Source organism: Sus scrofa, chromosome 2 (assembly GCF_000003025.6).
Source record: "Sus scrofa isolate TJ Tabasco breed Duroc chromosome 2, Sscrofa11.1, whole genome shotgun sequence".
Lineage (NCBI taxonomy): Eukaryota > Metazoa > Chordata > Mammalia > Artiodactyla > Suidae > Sus > Sus scrofa.
In genome coordinates, this window is record NC_010444.4 from 89144965 (window position 1) to 89171554 (window position 26590).

At 42.8% G+C, this 26590-nt stretch overlaps 1 protein-coding gene across 7 annotated transcripts; it reads right to left on the reverse strand.

Moving 5' to 3' along the window:
* On the reverse strand, positions 10366-26356 carry ANKRD34B (ankyrin repeat domain 34B). 7 transcript variants are annotated; one of them, XM_013994950.2, is made up of 5 exons: positions 25701-26308; positions 24959-25099; positions 22972-23055; positions 15831-16038; positions 10366-13182 (listed from the first exon to the last, which is right to left on the reverse strand). In XM_013994950.2, the coding sequence occupies exon 5, from the start codon at positions 13158-13160 to the stop codon at positions 11619-11621; it is 1542 nt and encodes a 513-aa protein (XP_013850404.1). In that variant the 5' UTR covers positions 13161-13182; positions 15831-16038; positions 22972-23055; positions 24959-25099; positions 25701-26308; the 3' UTR covers positions 10366-11618. The 7 variants fall into 7 exon arrangements, 6 of the variants coding, with proteins under 6 accessions (XP_013850404.1, XP_020940157.1, XP_005661578.1 ...); XM_021084498.1 differs by having other exon boundaries at positions 22972-23052; positions 25701-26060; XM_005661521.3 differs by lacking the exon at positions 15831-16038 and having other exon boundaries at positions 25701-26356.

The window sequence follows — 26590 nt, forward strand, 5'->3', positions numbered from 1 at the left end:
CATTAGGCAGGGACCAGATTCACTTTTTGAGCTAAGGAGTTTGTTTCTTTCCTTTCAGGCTGTGGGAATCGTTACACCATTTCAAGCAGAGAAGTATTACCCATTTTAAGTGTTAGGTGATTCCAATGGCATGAGAAGGAGCCTTAGAATTCTTTTTTTTTGGTTTGTTTTTGTTTGCTTTTTTAGGGCCACACCTGTGGCACATGGAAGTTCCCAGTTTAGGGGTCGAATTGAAGCTGCAGCCGCCAGCCTACCCTACAGCCACAGCAATGTGGGATCCAAGCTGCATTTGCAACCTACACCACAGCTCACGGCAATGCTGGATCCCCAACCCACTGAGCAAGATCAGGGATCCAACCCGCAACTTCATGTTTCCTTGTCGGATTCATTTCTGCTGCGCCACAACCGGAACTCCAGACTAAACTTATTTCTAGTTTGGGAAAAAAGGGTTGAGAGTCTTGGAGAGGGGACTGCATAGGCCTGGGATTGAACTTGTGTCCTTGTTGATACTAGTTGGGTTCATTACCGCTGAGCCACGACAGGAACTCCGAATTCTTGAAGTGAAAATAGATGATGCCCTGAATTAAGGTGGTAGCAAAAGGGACTGGGAAGACTCAAGACACACAGGAAAGATTAAGAAGGAAGAACTTCAAAAGGTTTGTATACTAGTTGGATGGGGCGTATGAGGAAGAGGGAAGTATCTAATATATGAATTTTGGGCTTGGGTAACAGGGTCAAGTGGTGCCACTGACCCAAGCAGGATAGAACAGGATAGAACAGAGGCCAAATATAGCTATATTTCTCAGTGATTTATTGTTATTACTACTTTATACCAATTTGGGGAAAAAAATGAAAACCCCATATTCCTGCCCCTGAACTCACCTCCTACGCTGAGTTTGGAAAGGATGCCCTTTAATTTTAACCGTTTCTTAAAGAAGACCCCACCCACCTGATTGCTAATTTACTACATATTTCTAAATATGTAATAATTTTAAGCAGTGGAACTATCTTGTCAGTCTCACCATTAGAGTAGAGAGAAAACAGGCAGGCCTTGAAAAGAGACTGAACCAACCACCTGTTCTCTAGGGAGGCGCTTTGTTTTATGCTTCTGTTTTATTTATGCTCTTTTGTTTTAAGCTCTTTTGTTTATGCTTCTGTTTACTAAAGGAACCAGACTGACTGAATCTGGCAGCTGAGTTGTTCTGGGTTTGGTTGCTACTTCATAAAGGGTAGTTGTTGCCCCTTTCTTCTTTATCCCTTTTTGGAGGATCAAATAATGTAATAACTCAGAAAATGTAACTGAAATATTGGCTATGAGAATCTCTTGCCACTTTGTGAATTTAAACGCTAATCGAAAAATTCTGAATTAAAATTGAAGGGCATGGGGGAGTTCCTGTCATGGCTCAGCAGTTAACAAACCTGACTAGCATCCAGTAAGGATGCAGGCTCTATCCCTGACCTTGCACAGTAGGTTAGGAATCTGGCATTGCCATGAGCTGTGGCATAGGTCACAGATGTGGATTGGATCCTATGTTGCTACGGCTGTGGTGTAGGCCAGCAGCTACAATTTCCATTCGACCCCCACCCTGGGAACCTCCATATGCCATGGGCGCTGCCCTAAAGACAAAAAAAAAAAAAAAAAAAAAAAAAAAAGTTGAAAGTCATGACCTCGTGACAGAATGTGTTGAGCTCTTCCCCTCAGCCCAAGGTTCCTATAAAGGTCTTTCATGGCTTCCGCAGGGCTTTTTCCTAATATACACCTTCTGCTAGACTGTAATTATTTGACAGGTTTATATTTTGCTCTCACCTGTTTTGGGTGGAAGAAATTACTCATTTTTATATACCTGATCAGAATAGACCCTTAACAAATGATGGGTGGATGGATGGATAACAAAAAATTTTAGTAATTCTCTTAGGCCAAATGTTCTTACAATGTGGCCCACAAACTCCCCCAGTTCCCCTGAGATGCTTTTAGAAGATGCATAAGGTCAAAACCATTTGTGAAACTGCCTGTCTCACTGTGTTGACATTTGTACTGATGGTAGGTAAAATTGTCAATGCCTTAGTGTGAATCAAGTTCATGGCAGCTATCAATCATATTTTTCACTGCCACACACACACATTGAAAACAAAATAGAGGAGTAACCGTCGTGGCGCAGTGGTTAACGAATCCGACTAGGAACCATGAGGTTGCGGGTTCGGTCCCTGCCCTTGCTCAGTGGGTTAAGGATCCGGCGTTGCCGTGAGCTGTGGTGTAGGTTGCAGACATGGCTCGGATCCCGCGTTGCTGTGGCTCTGGTGTAGGCCGGTGGCTACAGCTCCAATTCGACCCCTAGCCTGGGAACCTCCATATGCCGCGGGAGCGGCCCAAGAAATAGCAAAAAGCCAAAAAAAAAAAAGAAAAAAAAAAAGAAAACAAAATAGAAATTCCCACTGTGGCACAGTGGGTTAATGATCCGGCTATCCTCTGTGGAGGCCCCGGTTCAATCCCTGGCCAGACACACTGGGTTAAGTATCTGGTGTTGCTGCAGCTATGACATAGGTCACAGCTCTGGCCCGGGTTCGATCCTTGGCCCAGGAACTTCCATATGCCGCACAGGGGGGAGCTGAAAGAGTAAGAAGATTAAAAAAAATTTTTAAGGATATATATATCATTAATGATTCAGCAAAAGTTATTATTATTATTATTTTGTCTTTTTACCTTTTCTAGGGCTGCTTCCCTCTGCATATGGAGGTTCCCAGGCTACGGGTCTAGTCGGAGCTGTAGATGCTGGCCTACACCAGAACCACAGCAACGCAGGATCTGAGCCGCATCCGTGACCTACACCACAGCTCACGGCAACACCGGATCCTTAACCCACTGAGCAAGGCCAGGGATCAAACCCGCAACCTTGTGGTTCCTAGTCGGATTGGTTAACCACTGCACCACGATGGGAACTCCTCAACAAAAATTATTAATTTTAGTAAATCTTGGCCCGGAGCACATGTCTGTTTAATATTCCATGTGACAGAATATGAGGTAAACATAGTATAGTTCTGGAAGTCCCCACTGTTTGATTTCCAGCCCCACACAGTGGGTTAAGGATCTGACAGTGACTCAGCTATGGCATAGTTGGAGTTGATCCCTGACCTGGACACTTCCATATGCTGCAAATGCAACACCCCACCAAAAAAATACACAGCACTGTTCTGTATATGAAGTTCAGTGGTTGTCGTAAAGAAAAGCCCTTGTTGCGAACTGAAATAGCTATTTTTTTCATGGAAAAAGTATTTGAAGGGACAGTGAATAGACCAGTTACTCAGTCTTGGATATTTAGCAGATATTTTCTTAAAAATGAAGAAAGCGAGCTTAGCACTTCAAGGAAAACAACTGACAGTATCTGTTGCCAATGATAAAACTTGAATTTTTACATGAAAAATTAGAATTTGACTAAACTTGAACCTATCATTGTGAGCCTGACAATTCCCACACTTAAGGCTTAATTCTTAATTCTCGTACTTAAATATTTTTATATCAGTGCTAATAATAATAAACGTTATTTTTTATAGCAAAATGTGTCAATACTTGGAAGATCTGCATAACTCAAGGAATCACTATTTTCCAAATGACTAGTGCATGATGTTATAAGACCTACTTGGGTAAGAAATCCCTTCTGGAGTTCCCGTTGTGGCTCAGTGGTTAACAAATCCGACCAGGAACCATGAGGTTGCGGGTTCTATCCCTGGCCTTGCTCAGTGGGTTAAGGATCTGGTGTTGCCTTGTAGGTCGCAGACGAGGCTCGGATCTGGCGTTGCTGTGGCTGTGGCGTAGGCCGGTGGCTATGGCTCCATTTAGACCCGTATCCTGGGAACCACCATATGCCATGGGTGCAGCCCTGGAAAAAGACAAAAAAAAAAAAAAAAAAAAAAAAAAATCCATTCAGAATGCAAGATAGTAATGAAATTTACTGCAACAGAATATGGAAGTTCCTTAGTGTGGCTCCAGATTCTATATTACAACCAACCTTTTAAGAAACTACCATTTACCAAGTTTGAGTAAAATAGCAAGGAAAGCTGTATAGCACATGCAACTATATCTAGTCACTTACGATGGAGAATAATGTCAGGAAAAAATGTATATATATGTGTGTATGACTGGGTCACTTTGCTGTACGATAGACATTGACAGAACACTGTAAACCAACTATAATGGAAAAAATAAAAATCATTTTTAAAATATCAAGGAAGACTATCCACAGTTATCTGAAAAGCCTTATTTCTTCCTTTTCCAACTATGTATCTGTATGAAACCATATTTTCTTCATATGCTTCAGAGATAAAACAGACTGAGGCAGAAACTCAGAAGAAAATACAACAGTTTTCTGTTAAGCCAACCATAAAAGATTTTCAAAAACAAAACAATACCACTCTTCTCACGAAATGTATTTTGGAAAATGTCATTATTTTCATAAAAATATTTATGCTAATGTGTAATAAGTTTGCATTTTAAAACAATATTTTAAAAACTTCGGAGTTTTAATTTGTAGTGTAGTAAACATTGATACACATAACCCTGATTTTAAGAAAAAAACACCAGAAAATCTTTGAGGCCTTAATTTTTCAGAGTGTAAGGGATCCTAAGCCCAAAGAACGTGAATATATGAAGATGTTTTAGGTGTTCAGCATATATGGATAAAAGGTTAATGCCGTTTATGCATTATGCTTTCATCATTCCAAATTCAAAGCATTGTTTCTTTAAGCTATAATATGCAGTACATTTGGAGTTCCCTTTGTGACACAGAAGAAATGAATCCCATTAGTATAATGAGGATGCAGGTTCGATCCCTGGCCTCGCTCAGTAGGTTGGAGATCTGGCATTGCTGTGAGCTGTGGTGTAGGTCGCAAATGCAGCTCAGATCCCTTGTTGCTACGGCTGTGGTTGACAGCTGTAGCTCCGATTCAGCCCCTAGCCTGGGAATTTCCATATGCCAAGGGTGCAGCTCTTAAAAAGCAAAACAAACAAACAAACAAACAAAAACCCAGTACATTTAATGCATTTTGTGTCTAAATGTATTCAATTCTTGAAAAACAGTTTTATTAGTTTTTAAATTGAAAAAACACGCTGATAGTTTTTAAAAATTCACATAGTATAAAAGTATGCTTAAGTTGTTTTTGAGTTAAAAAGGATGTATAAAATAAATAATCCATTTGAAACTTTTAGGGGATAGAGAGTAATTATAGCTATGTCTCACCAACTTATCAAATAATGTTTCCTAGTTTTTCAAAATTCATTATCCTCACATATGATGATGAAAAGCAGTAAAAATTTGGAGTGCATATTGTATAACAGGCATTGTTCTAAAGAGCCTCTGTGACAATGCTGTGGTCACTGATGAAGACACTGCCTCCCAATAACTCTTCAAAGCTGAATCCATAGGTGTCAAAGCTGCCCTTTGAGTTGGAACTTTCTGTGCATGAGCCATGACTTTTTTGTTCTGATAATAATCATCTGATTTCTGGACCATATTTTCCATTTTGATGCAACTGATACTGCTTTAGGTACTGTCTTGATCAGAAACATTTTGGATGCAAAAATAGAATCCTATTCAAATTAACTCAATAAAGGAGACGAGGGAGGAAGTTACCATAAGGAGATATATCCAGAAAATTCAGAGAAAAAGCTGAACATCTAGGCTGCAGGAAGAGCAAGAACCAAGTCAGGGTCCTCAGCAATGGGAGGTCATGGACTCCAGTGGTGTACAAAACAAATTCAGATTATTGAAGAAAGCCCCATTATCTCACCCCTGTGTGTGGCTTCGTTCCCTTGGGTCACTTGTTCACCATTGGTCCACTCTACTGTCTGGGGGGAAGGGAACCAATGGAGTTTTATGATACCTAAGGCTGCCCCAGCAGCTATGGGAAGAAACAGTCAAAAAGGTACCTGGTAGTGTACCCCCATCCCTTCATTCTTGAGGTCCCTGAAGCCTTGTTGTTCCTGGCTGTGTGTGAGTGTAATAACCCACATTTACCTCTGGCTGTAATGCAAGGGGTCCCTAATGAGTTCCCAAATTCTACTCGTATTTCTTCTAGCTCTTGCTTGTAATTCTGAGAATTGCTCTAAGCAACATCTGACTCCTTTTTCTCCTGTGAAGGAGCCTGGAATGACCAGATGTTATCTCAGTTTCCATTTTAGTGGAAATATGATTGAGTCCCTTAGTAGAACTGTTCTTTCCTTGGATGTTAGGCTTTTCTATTTATAGAACCCAAAGGTACGGGGATAAAACAGAGAATTTATGTAACTGAGAAGATCCTTTTTGATATATGTTGCCTGACAATCAAAATTTAAATTTGTGCCACTAAAACTAACACTTCATAAATGTCAAATAAAGCTAAGAAGTTGTGTGGATGATTGAAATCCAAAAGTATAATTTCAATCATTAGTTTTCAACTTGTTCCAGTGAATCTAGAATTGGTAATAAGTAAAAACTATCTCAAAGAACCTTCTAGTTGAAAAGATTTAAGATTATTCAATAAAAGGAATGCCTTTTGTTAAATCTCTGGTCAGCATCTCTCCTCAGCCTGTTTCCAAAAGTGGTTCATATCTTCCTAAGACAGACTGTTCCATAGATGGACAGCTTCAGAAGGTAAAATAGTTGAATTATTTCTGTAACTTCAATTTTCTGGTCCTAGTTTCTTAATCTGGAGGATTCAGACTAAGTCATCAGTCCTTTTAGTATTTGGGGTCAGCTGTCTAATCTCAATTGGCTCTTTTTCTCTGTAGGCTGAATATCACCAATTCTTTACATATTAAAAAATTTTCCCCCAGACTGACTATGTATGTATGTATGTATCATAAAACATGAGATCTAGAATCTAACATGTTTTCTCAGATTAAAAAAAAAATTTTTTTTATTTGTCTTTTTCTAGGGCTGCACCCATGGCATGTGGAGATTCCCAGGCCTACACCAGAGCCACAGTAACGCGGGATCCGAGCTGCATCTTTGACCTACTCCACAGCTCATGGCAACGCTGGATCCTTAACCCACTGAGCGAGGCCAGGGATCAAACCAGCAACCTCATGGTTCCTAGAGGGATTCGTTAACCATTGAGCCATGACAGGAACTCTGCTTTCTAAGATTTGATCTACCAGTGCTAAGAATGAGAAATTGATTAATGTTTTAGTAATATTTATTAATACTTTAATAATCTTAGCCCTGTTAGCAGTCCCCCATGATTGTTTAATCATGGATTATATTTCATATTTTTTTTCACATAAGTTATTGATCAGCCTAATCTTAATGTAATTGATTTTCAAAACCTAAATGTAGGCTACTCATGATCATTAAGCTTTAAGTTACTGGTTTTGATCCAGTGTTCCACCTCACTAGAACACTGGAGATTCTTTTAAATTGCTCTTGTTGTGATTTGTAATGTTAGCTGTTCTTCTGTTTTTCCTTTCATAGCCTCCCCTTTAAGAATTGTAGACATTCAAAGAAGGTACAGAAAGAGAGAGGTTGTCATCACCTCAGAATGGCTGTGGGCTTGTAGATTTACCAAAGCCCATGATCTGGTGTCTTATCTTGGGGACTTAGAAATGTAATCTAAGGAATATTGGCACTAGCCAAGTCTCTATAAACTCAAATATTAATGTATTAAGAATTATGACTTCCAAGTAGACTGTGCCTTTTTGTTTTAAAATAGAGGTTTTATTATTATTCAGGTATGGTGAGGCCAACAGATCAAGAGGCAATTACACTGCTACTCAGAGTTCCCAAAGGAGGCAGGCATATCACATCACACAGGGCCACAGGGGGATGCAGCAGGCACTGTCGGGAAGCAGAGGGAGTAAGGGGAAAACGTGGACAAGAGCCCTTATTATGGTTTCTGTAAGAGGAAATGCGCATAGCATGGTAGGCAGGTTTATGATTGGCTAGTTTGAATAATTTCAGCAGGCTCTGGGATGTAGGAGCTGTCTGTCATCTTGTACCTGATGCTGGGGTAATTTGAGCAAGGGGCTGTGGCCCTGAGTGAGACAGTCTCATAGAAGAGGTGGTTAGTCTGAGCTCTGGATTGGTTGGTTTTCATATGAAAGATACACTCCCAGGGCACAAATTAGCTAATTTCCATCTCTAGGAATTAGCTAATCCTGGGAGGGCATCCCTCTAGGTAAGGTCCCAAGATATCAAAGCCTCAGAAAATTTAAAAACTAAAATAAGAAAACATGATTAATGCAAGTGTTAGCACCTTGACAAGTCCAATCTTTTCTTAAGCTATATGAGAATCAAATTATTAGAAGACTACATAGTAAGCATTTAATCAGAATAAGGGTAGTTAGTTTTATCATTTGAAAATTTTTTTAATTATTTTTATTTATTTATTTATTTATTGGTCTTTTCTAGGGCCACACTCACAGCATATGGAATTTCCCAGGCTAGGGGTCTAATTGGAGCTGTTGCTGCCGGTCTACACCACAGCCACAGCAACGCAGGATCCGAGCCGCATCCGTGACCTACACCACAGCTCACAGCAACGCTGGATCCTTAACCCACTGAGCGAGGCCAGGGATCAAACCCGCAATCTCATGGTTCCTAGTCAGATTCGTTAACCACTGAGCCACTACGGGAGCTCCTCATTTGAATTTTTTTTTTTTTTTTTTTTTGTCTTTTTGCTATTTCTTGGGCCGCTCCTGCGGCATATGGAGGTTCCCAGGCTAGGGGTCCAATCGGAGCTGCAGCCACCGGCCTACGCCAGAGCCACAGCAACGCAGGATCCGAGCCGCGTCTGTGACCTACACCACAGCTCACGGCAACGCCAGATCGTTAACCCACTGAGCAAGGGCAGGGATCGAACCCGCAACCTCATGGTTCCTAGTTGGATTCGCTAACCACTGCGCCACCACGGGAACTCCTCATTTTGAAATTTTTAAAAGGATGCCTGATGAGTGCGTGTCCACCAAGGAATATGCCAGGCAGGTGTTCAGCACTTTCCCTGGGCACTGACTGGGTGGGCACAATCAATACTTGGCTCCACAACTGGGGTTGTCCTATGTTCTCCACAAAATTACTTTTGCCATAATCAGTATCAGCAGTCTCTTTGGAAATCTTAGCCACAAGTAACTAAGAATGGTAGCTGTAAAACTAATGAATGAGGTGTCGTATCTTTTAAGTTAAAGTCAAATCATACTTTTACATTAAATATATGTAGGTATACACACACACACACACACACACGCACGCATGCACGCATATCCTGTTGCAAATATGTGACCTACCATTGGGAACTTGTGATATATTCCACTTAATGGATCAAGTCCCATAGGACAGCTTTACAACTAGGCTCAAAAACCTCAGCCCTTAAAATGTTCCTATGATTGACAGAAGACTAGAAACTCTTCCAAATATGGCCAAGAAAGTTTTAACCCTAATAAATATTCTTCTTATGTTGGGATGAGAATAGCAACAAAAGTTTTTTTTTTCCTCATTTTCTGTTTACTCAAAGTAACACGTGGGGAGTTTCTGTCGTGGCTCAGCAGCTAACGAATCTGACTAGCATTCATGTAGACGCAGGGTTTGATCCCTGGCCTGGCTCAGTGGGTTAAGGATCGATTGTTGCCATGAGCTGTGGTATAGGTCGCAGATGTGGCTCAGATCCTACGTGGCTGTGGCTGTGGTGTAGGCTGGCAGCTACAGCTCTGATTCGACCCCTGGCCTGGGAACCTATATATACCATGAGTGCGGCCCTAAAAAGAAAAAAAAAAAAAAGTAACATATGTGGCATACTTTCTCTTGAGATTATCTCAAACTATTTACCATTAGTATTTGAGATAGATAAAAATGGAGTTCCCTGGTGGCCTAGTGAGTTAAGGATCTGGTGTTGTCACTGCTGTGGCTCAGGTCACAGTTGTGGCATGGATTTGATCCCTGGCCCAAGGAACTTTCAGATGCCATTGGTGTAGCAGAAGAAAAAAAAATCAGTGATAATCAAAATGACATTTAAATCTTTATTGATACCATTTTGTTTATGTACTAATCTAGCTACATATTCCTCCAAACTGTATCCTTACCTCTTAAAGCCTAGAACTTTTCTCACTTGCAAAAAGGGTTTAGCTACCTATAAAAATCAGGTACAATTCCAAGTTCTGAATCCAAAAATACTCCTAGGGCAATTAATATTAATATTCTTCAAAACATTAAATGGAAAACTTCCAGTTGTTTTTTCAAATAAAAGCCACAAAAAATTAAATAGTTACTATGTGCTTAACAACTTATGTCAAATTATGGAGAAAAGCATTATGCCAATTGCTAGAATCTTATCTCCTACTGATAGAAGGCAAAGAAATAAACTTGTAAATGACAGTCATCAAAGTAATACACTCAGGTTTTGTACAGTTTGTATAGTTTTGTATAGTTTGATTTATTTTTTTGTTGTAACACTGCTAAGTTGAAATGAGGACTCTGTGTAAACACCATATTTTGAGATCATTATAGATAATAAAGCCATTTTATAATATTTTGTGGTAGCAGCATAGTATTCATGTATTTTATTAGAAGTTATTCACATGTCCTAAATACTAGATGACTAAAATATCACACTAAGGAAATTATTCTTATTATTCTAATTATATAAATGTTTAATAATTACATAAAAGAAATAAAAATATATTTTTAATGTTGACTGAATATTTAGTACATTTTGTAAATAAATTTCTCTTGGCTTTCTTGATATTAGATAAACTAAGACAATCTAACAATCAGTTTTTTTTTTACAGAAAGCAAGCATTTATTTTTGATTTGTGATAAATCCCAAACTTTTTTTTTTTTTGGTTGTCATTAGAAAGATAAGAATCGTTTGATATGAGAAATGCTTTCTAACTTTCATACTGTGTTGTTACTGGGAACCTATGTCCAAAAAAACAATAACAGGAATTAAAAGATATGAAGAATTCCACAAGATGATATTAAAAAACAAAGCAAAGCCAAAAACACTACACAAACACTTGGCATAGATTATTACTAGCTCATAAAACTCTGATCTGCCATTTTTGACACTGATTAGGCTGACAACATGAATATTAGCTGCCTGATCTACTGTAACAGTTGATCTTTTAAATTTTTAAGTAGATTGTCACCTACCCGTGGTCAACATTTTTCCAAAGTTAGCTTAGGCTTATTGATCACATAAAACTTTATAGCTATTAATGTTTTCTTGAATGTGGTTGGCATCATGGAAAATCACAATCTTATTTATTGACTTAAATGTTTTGACAAATTATTGATTTGAATGCAGTGTTTCCTAATAAAATGTTTGGCAAATCTCAAGTTTATAAGTTACCTACAACATACATAACCTTCTTTGCCTGTTTTTGTTTAAATTAAAAACGTGGACCACATGAAGGTTGTTACTATTGAAGGTTTTGAGAAAAATAGCTTTATTTTTGAGAGAATTTCCTTAGCAAAAACTATATATTACCTGTATATTCATAGTGCCTAGTAGTGTGATACAGAGTATATTTTAATACTCTTTAACTATTATGGGCTCGCCAATTATAAGATTTGAAAGGATTACCATTTTGAATTTTCTTCTCTAGTTCCATATTTTTCTGATAGAGACATCTGAACAAAAATGTGTCTAGCCATCTCTTAAAAATTAACTAATTGCTTAATTTGCTCAGTTTGCAATGACTGTCTCCTTAACAACATCTTTTTACTTCTGAATTCTTTGGGGTACATAGGAACTGTTGGCATAAGCACTTTCTGACCACAAGAAAGAAGGTTGGAAATCTTGTTGACATTGATATCTGAGATAGGAGGATGAGGATTCACATTTAAAGGTGGCAGAAATCCTGGTCTGGTTTGTGTAATGTTGTGATCTAAAGAGAAAGCTCCTGAACCACGCCTTTCTAAAAGTGCATGATTTCTCCTGCTTAGGGGACCTGGGGGGATATTCTCCAACAATTCTTTGGACCCTGACAACAAGGAAGGAGATGGCGAAAGTATCTTTTTCTTTCCTATAAGTGCTTTGCCATCTTCTAAAGTGGTAGGGGTCAGACCAGCTGAGAGCTGGGAATCAGAGCTATAGTGATTTGCTCCCGAGTTTCTTTTTTGAACTATATTTCTTAAGGTGGAAGCAAAGATTGTCTGGTTAGAGTCTGAGTCTTGGTCAACAGGGATTTCAATGCATTGCTGATTTCCTTCTGAAAAAAATGATTGATAATTTATTTCATCATATGACATCTTTCTTGAGCTGGCCTGATCAAAGGCTCTTAGCAAATGTGCCGTGTCTTTGACATCAATACTTTGGTGCCTAGTGATGAATCGCTTGGAAAGTGCCAGCCCATTGGTTTTGTAGGATAATTCTTCCTCTGGAGTAATATCCTGGAGCTCCTCTTGTAAGGAGGCCACTCTATTCTGGTGCATTAATAAGGGGGGACTCTTGATCCAGTGTGAAGCCTGAGGTAGCTTGGGCCCATTAGGGGCCATACCAGGCTTCCTCACAGGGGAGTCTGGGTCCCTTGTATCATCACTGCTTCCTGGGGCCTCCAGATCTTTAAAGCCAAAAAGTGTCATTTCGGTTTCAGAAGAATGGGAAGGTGGCGATGAGGCTGTTTTTAAGTCTATTTCTGAAGGAGTGGCACAGGTGGCTGGGGGATGACACCCATCCATATCCACAGGAGGCATATTTAAGTACTGTTTGGTAGTGTGCCTGCCAGAGGGCGATTTTGCTGTCGTTATGATAATGACTTCTTTCCCTTTTGCTTTACAAGCACTAAGCAGAACTTTCAGGGTCTCTCTATCTTCTGAATTTATAGCATATACCAGGGCTGAATAACTAGAATGGTCTTGCAGACTGAGATCAGCCCCACTCTTGAGCAGCAAAGAAACAACTTCAGGACCAGCTTTTTCTAAGCAAGCATGCATCAAAGCGGTTTTCCCAGATTTGTCCTGTATGTTGGGGTCAGCATTATTTTCTAACAGGTATTTAACCATTTTGGCTTTACTGACACTCTGGTGATCAACATGTTTGGTCTTACAAGCAATCATTAGAGGCGTTTCCCCACGGTCATTGCTCTCATTGATGTAGGCACCGCCTTCCAGCAAGAGTCTTGTTAGACGAAGCCGGCTCTGATGGACTGCTTTGATCAGGGATTTTCCATCACTGGATATTTCTATACCTTCATCCATCTTCAAAAGTCGGAATCAATACCTGGTTATCAAGGAAGATGAAGAACAAAGGATTAGCCAGAATCAGTGTGCCAGTTTATATTCATGTTGTTATTCACAGTTTGTGGATGACATACAGAAAAAGGAAATGTAAATAAGATTATATTATTAATAAATATAGAGCAAAATAGTGAATTGCAAAATAAAAATAGAAATTTTAGAATAGTAACAATCTTAGAGAAATACAAACTAAAATTTACTTTCAAAATCTTCATTGAATATTTCTGATATAACACTAGCTGGTACTTCTCAAAATCCCACATTAATTAATCAATAATCTTATTTTGTACTTGTGAAAAAAAATTTTTTTTTCCACTTTTTAGGGCCACACCCATGGCATATGGAACTTCCCAGGCTAGGGGTCAAATCAGAGCTGTAGCCTCTGGCCTATGCCACAGCCACAGCAATGTGGGATCCAAGCTGTGTCTGTGGCCTACACCACAGCTCACAGCAACGCAGGATCCTTAACCCACTGAGTGAGGCCAGGGATCGAACCCACATCCTCATGGATCCTAGTCAGGTTTGTTAACCGCTGAGCCACGAAGGGAACTCCTACTTAGGAAAACTATTTTTTAAAATTAATATTAAAATGCAAACTTAAGCAAAAAAGCCAAAATTCTGTGCAACTGCAATTGAATCCATTAAAATAGAACATGTTTAGGAAGCTTAATATAAAAAAACTTCTGGAGTTCCCGTCGTGGCGCAGTGGTTAACGAATCCGACTAGGAACCATGAGGTTGCGGGTTCGGTCCCTGCCCTTGCTCAGTGGGTTAACCATCCGGCGTTGCCGTGAGCTGTGGTGTAGGCTGCAGACGCGGCTCGGATCCCGAGTTGCTGTGGCTCTGGCGTAGGCCGGTGGCTACAGCTCCGATTCAACCCCTAGCCTGGGAACCTCCATATGCCGCTGGAGTGGCCCAAGAAATAGCAACAACAACAACAACAACAAAAAAGACAAAAGACAAAAAAATAAATAAATAAATTAATTAAATAAATAAAAAAACTTCTTAGTATTAAAATACTTAAACATGTTCTTCAGTTAAATAATGCAACTAAGGTCTAGATTTTCAATTTGAGGAGCATTTCAATATTTCTTTTAAAGTATGAAAATTAGTTGGACTACAAGATGTTAAAATAACCGACACCATGTCTGGAATTCACCCTGAGATAGGAATGGTGAGCATGTAATTATGCACTTCTCTTGATTTCATTATTTATATCATACACTGACTACATTATGGGGTTAGCAACATACTGTTGGGTTAAATTTTTTTTTTAGGGCTGCTCCTGCGGCATATGGAGCTTCCTAGGCTAGGGGTCAAATCGGAGCTGTAGCTGCTAGCCTACGCCACAGCCACAGCAGCAGCCAACGTCTGCGACCTACATCGAAGCTCTCAGCAACACCAGATCCTTAATCCACTGAGTGAGGCCAGGGATTCAACCCACAACCTCATAGTTACTGGTCAGATTCATTTCTGCTGCACCACAACAGGAACTCCTGTTGGGTTAAAATTTGACAACAGTATATTTGCTCTGAAAAAGAAGTTTTCCAGACTGGAAACAAAGAAATGTAGATCTTACATACATTTTATTATTATTGTGAAAACTGAAAATTATTTATGTTTCATTTATTTAAATAATTTAGATTCTGACTCATTCAAAAGATAATTTCACTAGGTGATAAGAATTAGGTCTTCATTGACAGCTGAGGAAATGTTAGCCTTATAACAGTCCTTAGAGCTGAGGGGGAAAAGGCAAATAAAAGTTTATATAATATTTAAATTTATTTAGTTTAATTTGGGAGTTATTAGAAATCAAGAAGTATTAATTCTACTTATTTAATTTTATTTAATTAATTTATTACTATTATTCTTTTTCAGCTGCACCCATGGCATGTGGAAGTTCCCAGGCCAGTGACTGAATCCAAGCTGCAGCTACAACCTATGCCACAGCTACAGCAATGCCAGATACTTTAACTCATTGCACAGCACCAGGGATTGAGCCCACAACTCCACAGCAACCAGAACTGCTGCAGTTCAGATTCTTAACCCACTGCACCACAGTGAGAACTCTTACTTGTTGACTTTTAAAATTAAGAATACAGGACATGAATTTCTTTTGGATAATAAAGTAGATAATCAATATAATGACTTCTTCAAAGAAAAACGAGATGCAGAGAGCAGGAAGAAAGTAAGGAAAAAGGGAAAGATAGACATGCATACAGAAATTAATTAAGTTGTTAAATAGATATAAGCTCCTAATATGTGCTGGGCACTGACCTACAAAGCTGCAGGCCCTAACCCTGAGGAGTGTACATAACTGTTTCAAAGAGATGCTGGTTATGAGTTGAAATCATGAGAACACAGGCTTGAACAGTCGGGATGGAAGGGGGCTTCACAGAGGCCAGTCATTTGAGCTAAGCCTTGAAGACTGTAAAAGAGTCTGGCAGGCAGAAAAATGAAAAGAGGGGTGGAGAACACTCCTTGCGCAAAGACCTAGACTCTTAAAACAGCAGTTATTGATCATAAAGTAGGCTGGCTCTGCACCAATACAGTCACCAAACTTTAGGAAAATATTTTGCCCCTCTCTGAAACCCCCTAAAGTAAAAAAATTCCAGAAAAGACATAAACTCACAAAGGTAAGCAGGAAAAGGAGAGAAGATGACAGCGACGTTTTGGAAGCCAGAGAGCAGATGGGCCAGTGGTAAGTGACTCAGCCAACCTGAAAAGGCTGTGCTTCAGCGTCATCGGCGGCAGAGCTGAGAATGAAGCCTGTGCACACTAAGGAATCCTCGAAAGAGACAGCGGCAGGAGGCTCTAGTACTGCGGGGTGGAGAATACAGCTGAAACAAGGAGGGCCAGGAGAAAAGCTGTTAGAGCATCAGAGCCCTGGGTCTGCTATGGGAAGTGTGGTCCTACCTTGGACCAGCAGTAGCAGCATTACCTGACACTTGTTAAATAAACAGAATCTCAAGCTCCACCCCAGACCTACTGAATCAAAACCTACAGTTCAACTAGATCTCAGGTGACCTGCACGCATATTAAAGTGTGAGGAGCACCCCTCCAAGCCACAAGGGATAGAAGATGGCTCCTCTCCCACCGAAAAAGATGTTCACTGGTTTATTCTCCAGAAATGGAGATAAGAGACTCTGGACTGAGAGACACTGGGCATGTTTGAGGACAAGAAAACGAGAATAAGTGATGCTGTGCTTAGTGATCAATGAATGAAGCGATTCCCAGCCTTCTCCCCTATCTCAGCTTCAAGAAGGATGGCAGCCATACCTTTACCATTAGAAGAAAGTTGCTATACTCTTCTTTCAAGAATCTGACCTACCAAGGAGAAAATGCCTAAGTACTGATCACAAGGATTCCCCAACATGCCATCCAGATCATCCTACAGTGTGGCTTAAAGGTTACCTGTGTACACAAGGCTTAACATTAGCTTTTTAATCCAAGCCCTTTATTCATGAGCATGCAAACCAAAAAAAGCCTCTTACATTAGAGAGAGAGACCAGAACAAACAGAAAAAAATGCAACTTGGAGAAGACAAGTATTAGGAAAATGAGAACTTCAAAAACATATTATCCTCAAAAGGATATTGTCATCATGAATCAAGGATAAGATTCTATGAAAAAAGACCTTGAGGGAGTTCCTGTCATGGCGCAGTGGTTAACGAATCCGACTAGGAACCACGAGGTTGCGGGTTCGGTCCCTGGCCTTGCTCAGTGGGTTAATGATCCTGCGTTGCTGTAGCTCTGGCATAGGACGGCAGCTACAGCTCCAATTAGACCCCTAGCCTGGGAACCTCCATATGCCATGGGAGTGGCCCAAGAAAAGGCAAAAAATAATAATAATAATAATAATAAAAAGAAAAAAGACCGTGAGAAGCTCTCAAAAGATAAAAACATGATGCACACTCTAAAATTCAACAGAAGGATTGGATAGTAACATTGATAAAATCTCCAACAATCAAGCAAAAAGAATAGGAAGGAAAAAAAACAAGAAAAGTAGAGGACTAGGTCAGGAAGTCCAAGATCCAACTAACAAGCTCCTGCAAGAGACAGTAGGGTAGGGGAAGGGGTAAGTAAGCAGGAGAGAAAATTTTCTAGCCCTGAAGGACATGAGTTTCCAAATTGAAAGGGCCCAATTAGAACATGGCACAATGGATGAAGACAGATCCTGTCCATAGTGTACGGTGTAAATTTTCAGAACACCAAGAACAGAGAAGACTCCAAAGCTTGAAAGCAGGAGGTGAGGCGTGGGGTGGATAAGTCACCTACTAAATGATCAAGAATTACAGTAGATTCAGGCAGATCAACAACAATAATGAAAGACAAAGGAGGAATGTTTTTAAAATTCTGAAGGAAAATTTAGTCCCAGCTTAGAAATCTATATCTAGCCAAACCATTAGTCAAGAATTGGGGTCACTCTCAAGAATATAATCTACCAAGATGGAATGGTAGAACAAGAAAGAAGAAACGAGATACCAGGGGCTGAAGATCATCGTAGAAGAGAGGCACTGAAAATCCCAGGATGATGGTGAGAGGAGATGCCAGGAAAATGGCTATGCATAGACATCATCTCTGAGATCATAGTGCCATTTTACCATCTTGTTATCTGAGGACAAAGGTGAAGTGAGCCTGACCTCAGTTCTTTAATCTGCTTGCTTTGTCCTCACCACATTTCTGCTCTCCCCTCCATGCCCTGCTTTTTAAGGCAGCCAGTGGCACCCCTTCAGCCCTGGTCAAATACTCTGCTTCAACTTGCTCTGAGATCTGGGGATAAGTCATGGTGAGCTTAGGAGGAGACTCAATACCCATTCCCTCTGGATATCCCAAACTGGTCTACACTGCAGCATGCCAAAGCCCTGTTATGCTACGTCCCATGTTTCCTAGGACGTACTCATAACCTTGCCCAGAAGGAACTCCTACAAAGGCTCAGGAATGCTGAGCTGAACTAAGATCCAGAGACTGTTTAACTTATCTTTTCCTGAGAACTTTGGCCGTATATAGGCAATAATGATTTTTATTTTCTTTTTAGGGCCGTACCCCCGGCATATGGAGGTTCCCAGGCTAGGGGTCGAATCAGAGCTACAGCTGCTGGCCTGCACCACAGGCACAGCAATATGGGATCTGAGCCATGTCTGTGACCTACACTATAGCTTAGGGCAATGCCAGATCCTTAACCCACTGAGCAAGGCCAGAGATCGAACCAGCAACATCATGGTTCCTAGTTGGATTTGTTTCCACTGAGCCACCATGGGACCTCCGATACTGATCTTCCTTTGTTCATCTCGTTTTGTGCTTGCTATACAGCTTTCTAAAACAACTAATTTAAATAGGGGTGAAATAAAAACAGGAAACTGAGGGGAAAGAAAAAGCAGAGGGGATGATTTTGGCAATAGTCAAGATCAAGTTACCCCTTGGTAAGGAGAGCAATGAAATTTGAGAGGGACACAGAGGCTTTTAAGGTTCAAATAATGATACTCTGTTTCTCAGCCTAGGTGGTATGTATGTAGGTGTCGTTTTATCATTATTCTTTTTTTTTTTTTTTCATTTTCTTTTTTCTTTTAAGGGCCACACCTGTGGAATATAGAAGTTCCCAGGCTAGGAGTCAAATTGGAGCTGCAGCTGCCAGCCTATACCACAGCCACAACAACGCTGGATCTGAGCCACATATGCGACCTATACCACAGATTGCAGCAACACCAGATCCTTAACCCACTGAGTCAGGCCAGGTATCAAACCCACATCTTCATGGATACTAGTTGGAATCTAATTCACTGAGCCATAAGAGGAACTACTTATTATTCTTTAAATAGTACATATTTCATACATTCCTCTGTACGATACTACTATTCTCTATTATAAAATAGGACATGTATACAAAAAAGAACATAGCATTTACGTAAGAGTATTTCATAATTAAAATTCATAGGACTTCCCATTGTGGCACAGTGGTAACAAACCCGACTAGTATCCATGAGTAGAAAAGTTTGATCGCTGGCCTTGCTCAGTGGGTTGAGGATCTGGCATTGCAGTGAGCTGTAGTATAAGTCGAAGAGGTGGTTTGAGTCCCAGGTTGCTGTGGCTGTGGTACAGGCCAGCAGCTGCTGCTCTGATTTGATCCCTAGCCTGGGAATGTCCATATGCCACAAGTGTGGCCCTAAAAAGCACACACGGAGTTCCCGTCGTGGCGCAGTGGTTAACGAATCCGACTAGGAACCATGAGGTTGTGGGTTCGGTCCCTGCCCTTGCTCAGTGGGTTAAGGATCCGGCGTTGCCGTGAGCTGTGGTGTAGGTTGCAGACGCGGCTCCGATCCCGTGTTGCTGTGGCTCTGGTGTAGGCCGGTGGCTACAGCTCCAATTCGACCCCTAGCCTGGGAACCTCCATATGCCTCGGGAGCGGCCCAAGAAATAGCAAAAAGACAAAAAAAATAAAAATAAAAAAAATAAAAATAAAAAGCACACACACACACAAAATGTATAAAGAGCTATATTAGGTCTTAGTTTTCACAACATAAATTGGTTTTTGTGTCGTTATCAGTAGTATTTATGCCTAGACATTCAAGGAGTTTCAACCAGTAAGCTCCTGATAAGCCATATACAAAAAAATATACTTATTTGTCTCCACTTTAGTTTCATCATGATGTTAAGCAAAGAATAATCATTCCATATATACATCCGTAAAGACATGGAAATGAATACATGAAATACATGATTTTGCCCCCCTAGGCAACATTCTAAAAAAGCTAATCCAGGAGTTCCCTCATGGTTCAGTGGGTTAAGGATCCAGCACTGTCACTGCTGTGGCTTTGGTTACAGCTGTGACATGGGTTTGATCCCTGGCCTGGGAACTACTACATGCTGCAGCTGCAGCAAATAAACAAATAAAGAAGCTATTCCAGAGCCAGACATACCTATAACTCGGGAACTTGGGAATTTAAGGGTTGGTTGACAGACTGGTTCCCAACTCAGAGGGAATGCGAAACATTTAAAAAGAGCTCACATGAGACAATAATCACAAAAGAAACCTTCTTTCAGCATTTTTTTCATATACAAATGGGTGGATTTACTAAAGCTGAGAAACAGATATTCAAATGGGAATCAGCTAGCCACCAGATAGCAGATTTCAACACTATACTTTTGTATAGTTTTTAGTATTAGGGACAATTTTTTTTTAAGTCTTCTAAGAATCTTTTGGAAAGACTTTCAAACGTTTTCACCTATCCTCATGTAAAGGCCTTTCTCCCTAACACTAACCCTGGCCACCTTCTGTCATAACTTTCCTTCCCAAAGTTGGCATCAGGAGGTTCTGGGAGAAGAAGGGGAGCCAGCCAGCAATGCATTGACAGCTGGGATGGCCCCACTGTGGTCCTGTGGAAAGAGAGGGTCTTGTGGGCTCCAGGGCCTCTGAGGAGCTGGGCAGTGGCACCACTAGCCGGTAGCAACTAGGAAATCGGTCTGCCGTGCCACTGTAAGCAGACCCTGATCCCTGAGTCCCAGAGGGCTGTCAAGAAGAAACAACAAAGGCTTACACTTTGCTTATTATAAACACTTCGAATGCCCACTGGGCTACTTACTTTTTAAATTGTTCACATTTAATAGAGCAATTTTGAAACTGTTTAAACATTAATTTTTTTCAGAGAAAAAAAGGTGTCAGGTACTTTATTTTCCATGTGTATACATGTTAGGTTTCCTAGTGTCCCATTCTTTAGTCAGTACTGTACTGGAATAATCTCCTGTCTTCGCGCCTTCACCCTCTTTCAGTCCATTCTTTTATCTTGCCTCATCCATTGCACGTCAAAACGGCCGATATTGAAGTTTGACCCATTTCACAGAGGTAAGCCTCACCTGGGATAAAGAGCACTTCTCTAGCCTACAATGATCCTAGTTCAGAAACTTTCCTGTCCTGTCTTCACACCGAGCACCCCATGCTGTTCCCGTGTTAACATTCAGTCAGACTGTTCTAATCTAGCTTATAAATGATTCCCAGTCCAGTTACATCTTCCGAATAGATAGCAGTTCAACTGGAGAAAGTTCGAGGATCAGGCAGACTCAGATTTCCATCTATCTCATCTCTCCTGCTAAACTGCTCTATGCTCTGGTCAAAACTCTCAGCCTCTCAGAGTCTTGAGTTCCTTATCTGTGGAAGGCAATCAAAAAACACTCATCCCCTGCAGGCTGGTGATGAAATTAGACCATGTTCAGAAAAAAGACCTTCCTGTTGTGCCTTTCTACCCACTACATTCCTCTTTTAAAAATTTTTATCTCCGGAGTTCCCGTCGTGGCACAGTGGTTAACAAATCCGACTAGGAACCATGAGGTTGCGGGTTCGGTCCCTGCCCTTGCTCAGTGGGTTAACAATCTGGCATTGCCGTGAGCTGTGGTGTAGGTTGCAGACGCGGCTCGGATCGCGCGTTGCTGTGGCTCTGGCGTAGGCCAGTGGCTACGGCTCCGATTCGACCCCTAGCCTGGGAACCTCCATATGCCGCAGGAGCGGCCCAAAGAAATAGCAAAAAGACAAAAAAAAAAAAATTTATCTCGGAATTTAGCAATCTTTTATTTTTATCATGTCTCTATTTTTTATTTATTTATTTTTTTGAGCTGCACCTGCAGCACATGGAAGTTTGCAGGCTAGGGGTCGAATTGGAGCTGCAGATGCTGGCCCATGTCACAGCTATAGCAACACCAGTCCAAGCCTCGTCTGCAAGCTACACCACAGCTCACGGCAAGGCCGGATCCTTAACCAACTGAACGAGGTCAGGGATCAAACCTGCATGCCCATGGACACTAGTCAGGTTTGTAACCCACCGAGCCACAACAGGAACTCCCAATTTTTATCATGTCTCTAATCCACAGGCTATTTAAATAACATGAAATCCGTACAATATGTTTTTAGAATCTGTAAATAATGTTTTGTAAACATAAATGGAATCTAATAAGTAAAATACAAAAAGATATCCTTTAGGTGTATTTTCCTTATAATTTCCAAAGACAATAATTTCAGCACTCTTATAAGATATTATTAAACAGCTGAATAAACTGCTTTTTATTTTAAAATTAGAATGTCTTTAACATTGCTTGTTATTCATCATGGCATAGTTACTCTTTCAGTGCCTCTCTCCAACTTCCTAGGCCCCACTAAAATTACGGTTTAGCGATTTTTTAAAAAAAGACACATAATGTGAAGAACAAAGAAAAATGGAAGAGAGCTATGATCAGCTGACTGATTTCAAACAAGCTGTGGAAACAGAGAGGGGTGATGGCGTGATAAACTGCCTTAGCACAGCAGAGGCTGCAACATAAAGCACACGTGGAGATGGGTCAGTGAGAAGGGAACCAGCTCACCCACAGGACCCAGATAGCCTAGGACGTGGAGGGAACTAAGCAAATGACACAAAGTGGCAATGAGGCACAGGGCTAAACAGGACAGGACGGTTGGATAGAACAACCGGACCTCCAGAGCTTTACCTCACCCCACATAGACAACCACTCTCCTAGGCAAGAAAACATTGTTCATTGTCTGAACAGATTGATGAGGAAGGCTCCAACCTTGGAGGCAGCATGCTGAAAATGGGAGCAAGTGAGAGTCTACAGGCTGAAGGGTGGAATTCCCAGCTACCAGAGGACTGGAAGGCATGAAAAAGAAGTAAAAAGGCCTGGATCTTAAAATTGTGAGCCTTATTAAAAATATCTGATGATAAATGAAGCAATTCAAACCGCAACTGCATTTACCTCTCCAGACACCCACTCTAAATGAAAATAGCAAGTTACCTGAAAACATTATTCAAAATTTCATACTTCACTGATGTCTCCTCTCCCTGGGTGAGTTTTCTGTCAGCCAGCTGTCAGTTCCTACTGAAGGAAATCAAAGCTATTCAGAGCCACATAAATACCAATAATTTGTTCCACACATCTCTCCCATTTGGAGTCTAGTTTTTTAATTCCTTGTTAAAAAAGATCTCCACAGTGTGCAGTTAATCATATTTCACCGATTATGAGTCTGTAAAGTATCTGGAGTGGGTTCTGTGCATTGCAAACGTGTGTGTGTGTACTGGGTTCTGTGCACTGCAAATATACGTGTGTGTGTGTGTGTGTACACTTACAGGAAGAGGATCACCTGCCCTGCAAGGACTGCTGGGGCTGGGAAGGCTGCGGTACTCACCTTTTCCACCTCATTCTGTGCAGATGAGGCAGCCAAGAAGAGAAAGGTGGGAGAACTCCAGAACTCACTCCTCTTACTCAGCTGTTTGCCAGGACTTAACTAGATAGTCCTATGTCCATCCTGTCTCTAAAGCCTCCTTGCTTCTTGGATACCCGCTTCCCACAGAGTAGAATTCTGTTTTCAGCACCTGATTTATGTAGTATCCACCAAAGCCCTTCCCACATGGGCTGAGGTGCTTTAAAAGCCTCTTGGAGATGATAGGCTTGGCCTTTCCTATGGATTTTTCTCCCTAAGCCCCCAAGTTTTCCTTTCATTGAAAGAAATTTTATTCTCCTTTGAGCCTCTTACTTCAGTTCTAAAAATGATGTTTCCTCCCCAAAAGCTATCATGGCCAGATAAATAGCTTTTGGGGAGGAAGCATCCTTTTTAGAGCTGAAGTAAGAGGCTCAAAGGAGAATAAAGAGGGCAACAAGAGGGATGAAATTGACAAATGGGCTTCAAGCTGGAAATTCAGCCCCTCACTCTTGCCCCAGGTTGCCCTGTCTGTGCTGCCCACAAGCAGACCAGAGCATGCTCAGAGGAGGCAGCAGGTTATGTATCAAGGATGGGCTCTGTTTCCTCCTAAGTTACCACCCCTTGAGAAACTGTTCCTCTGAGCCTCTGTTTCCGCATCTCTAAAATGGGAATAATATCTACTTTACTGAAGATGATTGTGAGGATTTTAAAAGATCCTAATATATTTGCCACTTAGGAATTCATTAAATATCCATTCCTAAACATGAATTACTAAGCTTGAATGTTCTGGGCTACCAGGCTCTGAGAATGAAGGCCAAGGTGCCTATACCAATGGTCCTCCACCTTCTGTGGGCGTAAGAATCACATGGAGAGCTTGTTAATAAGATTCCAAGCTCCTCTCCCAATAGGGGTGTTTCCTGTGCACACTGGAAAAAGTCTGCAACCAACTCTCCATTCTTCATCCCAGTCCCACTTCTGATTAGCTATCAGTCCCTGCCTCAGGCTGGCTGCATCATCACCTCCAGGTCATTTGATGCTCAACTCTCCTGCAGGAGTGAAGGAAAGCGATGCCTGCCATGTCTAGAAAGGGGCAAAGGGGGCCCACAGGTCCAGAGAAGGGTACAGCCTTGAGTTAGCACAGGCCAGTTAGGAGGTCTGCTGTCCTGTCCTTCCCAGACAGGTCTCAGAAAGCCCAGAATTGTAGTGGGCAGCCCAGGCCAGGATGCAGGGGCCGGCTGCACCCGGAATGAGGTAAGCCTGCCTGCCACAAGCAAAATATGTGTTCCCTCCCCATGCAAGGAAAGGGGCAGAGCCGAGCAGAAAAAAAAAGATGCAGTTGACTGTCCCAGGAAAAGTGTTCTCTGACACGTAAGAAACATTTAGAAACTGCCAGAGAAGGAAGAGTAGCTGGTAAAGTTTGCTGTCTTCACCACACGTACCCAAAAAAAGGTTGGTTACCTCTGGTTACTTCAGCTGTCCCCCAGGTCTCTGGGGCTGGGCTCTGGGGCAGCCGCACCCCCATCTCTCTCTCATAACCCCCCTTCCCAGCCCACACACACATAAAGACACGCAAATCTATACCTCCAAGACCCAGGGAACCAAGGTGATGGGGTTTCCAGGCTGTTGAGATTCTGGCAGCGTCTTCACTGTTTCCCCTGGCTCCGGAACCCAGCTCGTTTCCTCAGTTTTTCCTGAGACCGCGGAGGGAGCAAGCTCGAGGTGCTGTCGGAGAAGGGCAAAGGAAGGTGACTGGGGCAACAGCATCAGTACACCGATGGGGGAGGGTGCGCGTTTTGTCGCCTCGTCCCTGAGCCAAAGCAGGCAGCTGGCGGGCTCAGGCGATCGCCATCCATCAGAAAGGGGTTCTACCCAGAACCGCTGCCGCTCGCCAGTAGGACACGGCCCTCCTTCGGTAAATGGCACTCCCGAGGGGGAGCAGCCATTGTCCCCATTCTAGGGCAGGCGCACCTCTGGACCCCAGCTCTCCCCAAAGAGGTCTCGGGGTGAGGGGTGGGGGAGTCCGGGCCAAGCTGTGCGCCCCCAACAGGCTTCGGGGACCCAGCTCCCTGCCCCTGTGGAGCTCGCATTTGTCGAACCAGTGGCTACAAACAGCTCCGCAGCCCGCACCAACCCGCCCTCCGCACTCAGCTTGCACCTCCCGCAACCTGGCTGCCTGAGGCACCTGCGGAGACGCGCCCAAGTCGGACCCTCAGACCAGCGCGCTCCTGCGACCGCGAGCGCGCCGCTCCCACTGCGGCGCTAACTCGCGCCCGCGAGGCCCCTGCCCGGATCCTCCCAGCCGCCGGCTGCTCTCAGGACCTACCCCGCACTGCAAGGCCAAGAAGGAGGTGAAACCAGCATGCCAGAGGGGTCCAAGCCCGCGCCGCCGCAAAGCCGGAGCCGATAACGGGCGGAGATTGCGAGAGGCGGCAGAGTGGGCTCCGTGAGGCGCGCCCGGGAAGGCGGGACAGAGTCTCTGGATAGTGCCCAGCGCCCCGGTGGCCCTCGGTGGATGCCAGGTCTCTGTAGTGACAGGGTGCGCGGGAAATGCTGGCTCCCAGGGCCTCAGCGTACTAGGCGGGGCGCACGGAGGTCGCCAGGCCCGGGCTGCGTGTTCCGCGCCCTCCTCCCGGCAGCCAACAAGGTAACCAAAGTTTCCCCAAGTGCAGCCCCGCACAGCCGGCGCCGCACCCTGACCTGGGAGGCGCTGCCGAGTCGGTGGGGCGCCTCTTTTCTCCTTTGCTCCGCTCGGACTCTCCGCGCCGGTGGCCCCAGGACACCGTCCGGGCTAGCTTGTGGTCTTCGGTGGCTCTTCGGGGGCTCGAATCGCAGCGTCGCAGATCCCGGTAGGTGCCGCCCTGTTCCCGCCCCCGCTTGGCGGAGAGAGGCTGGCGGCAGACCCCGAGCGGCTAAGCGTCGGAGAGGGGGCCGGGAGGCGCGCACCTCGCCAGACGCCGGGGCTGCGCCGCGTTTCCGCTGGGAGTGACGCGCTGGCTCCCGGCTGTGCTGCAGGTGGGGGTGGCGGGGCCAAAGTCTTTTATGGCCCCGGAGGTCAAAGCCTGGCCTTTGAAGCTCCGCCTTCTGTCCCCACAAGTATCCCCCAGCCCCTATTCCCACACCGCGTTTTGGCCGGGGCGACTTGGTCCAGAGCAGGGGCGTTGAGTCTTTCCACTGCAAAGAGAGGGTCACCCCTACATCGCTCCGTCCATGTCT

Bases quoted from the DNA above. Each gene is read 5' to 3' on its own strand.
- ANKRD34B (XM_005661521.3), bottom strand. From the start codon at position 13,160: ATGGATGAAGGTATAGAAATATCCAGTGATGGAAAATCCCTGATCAAA.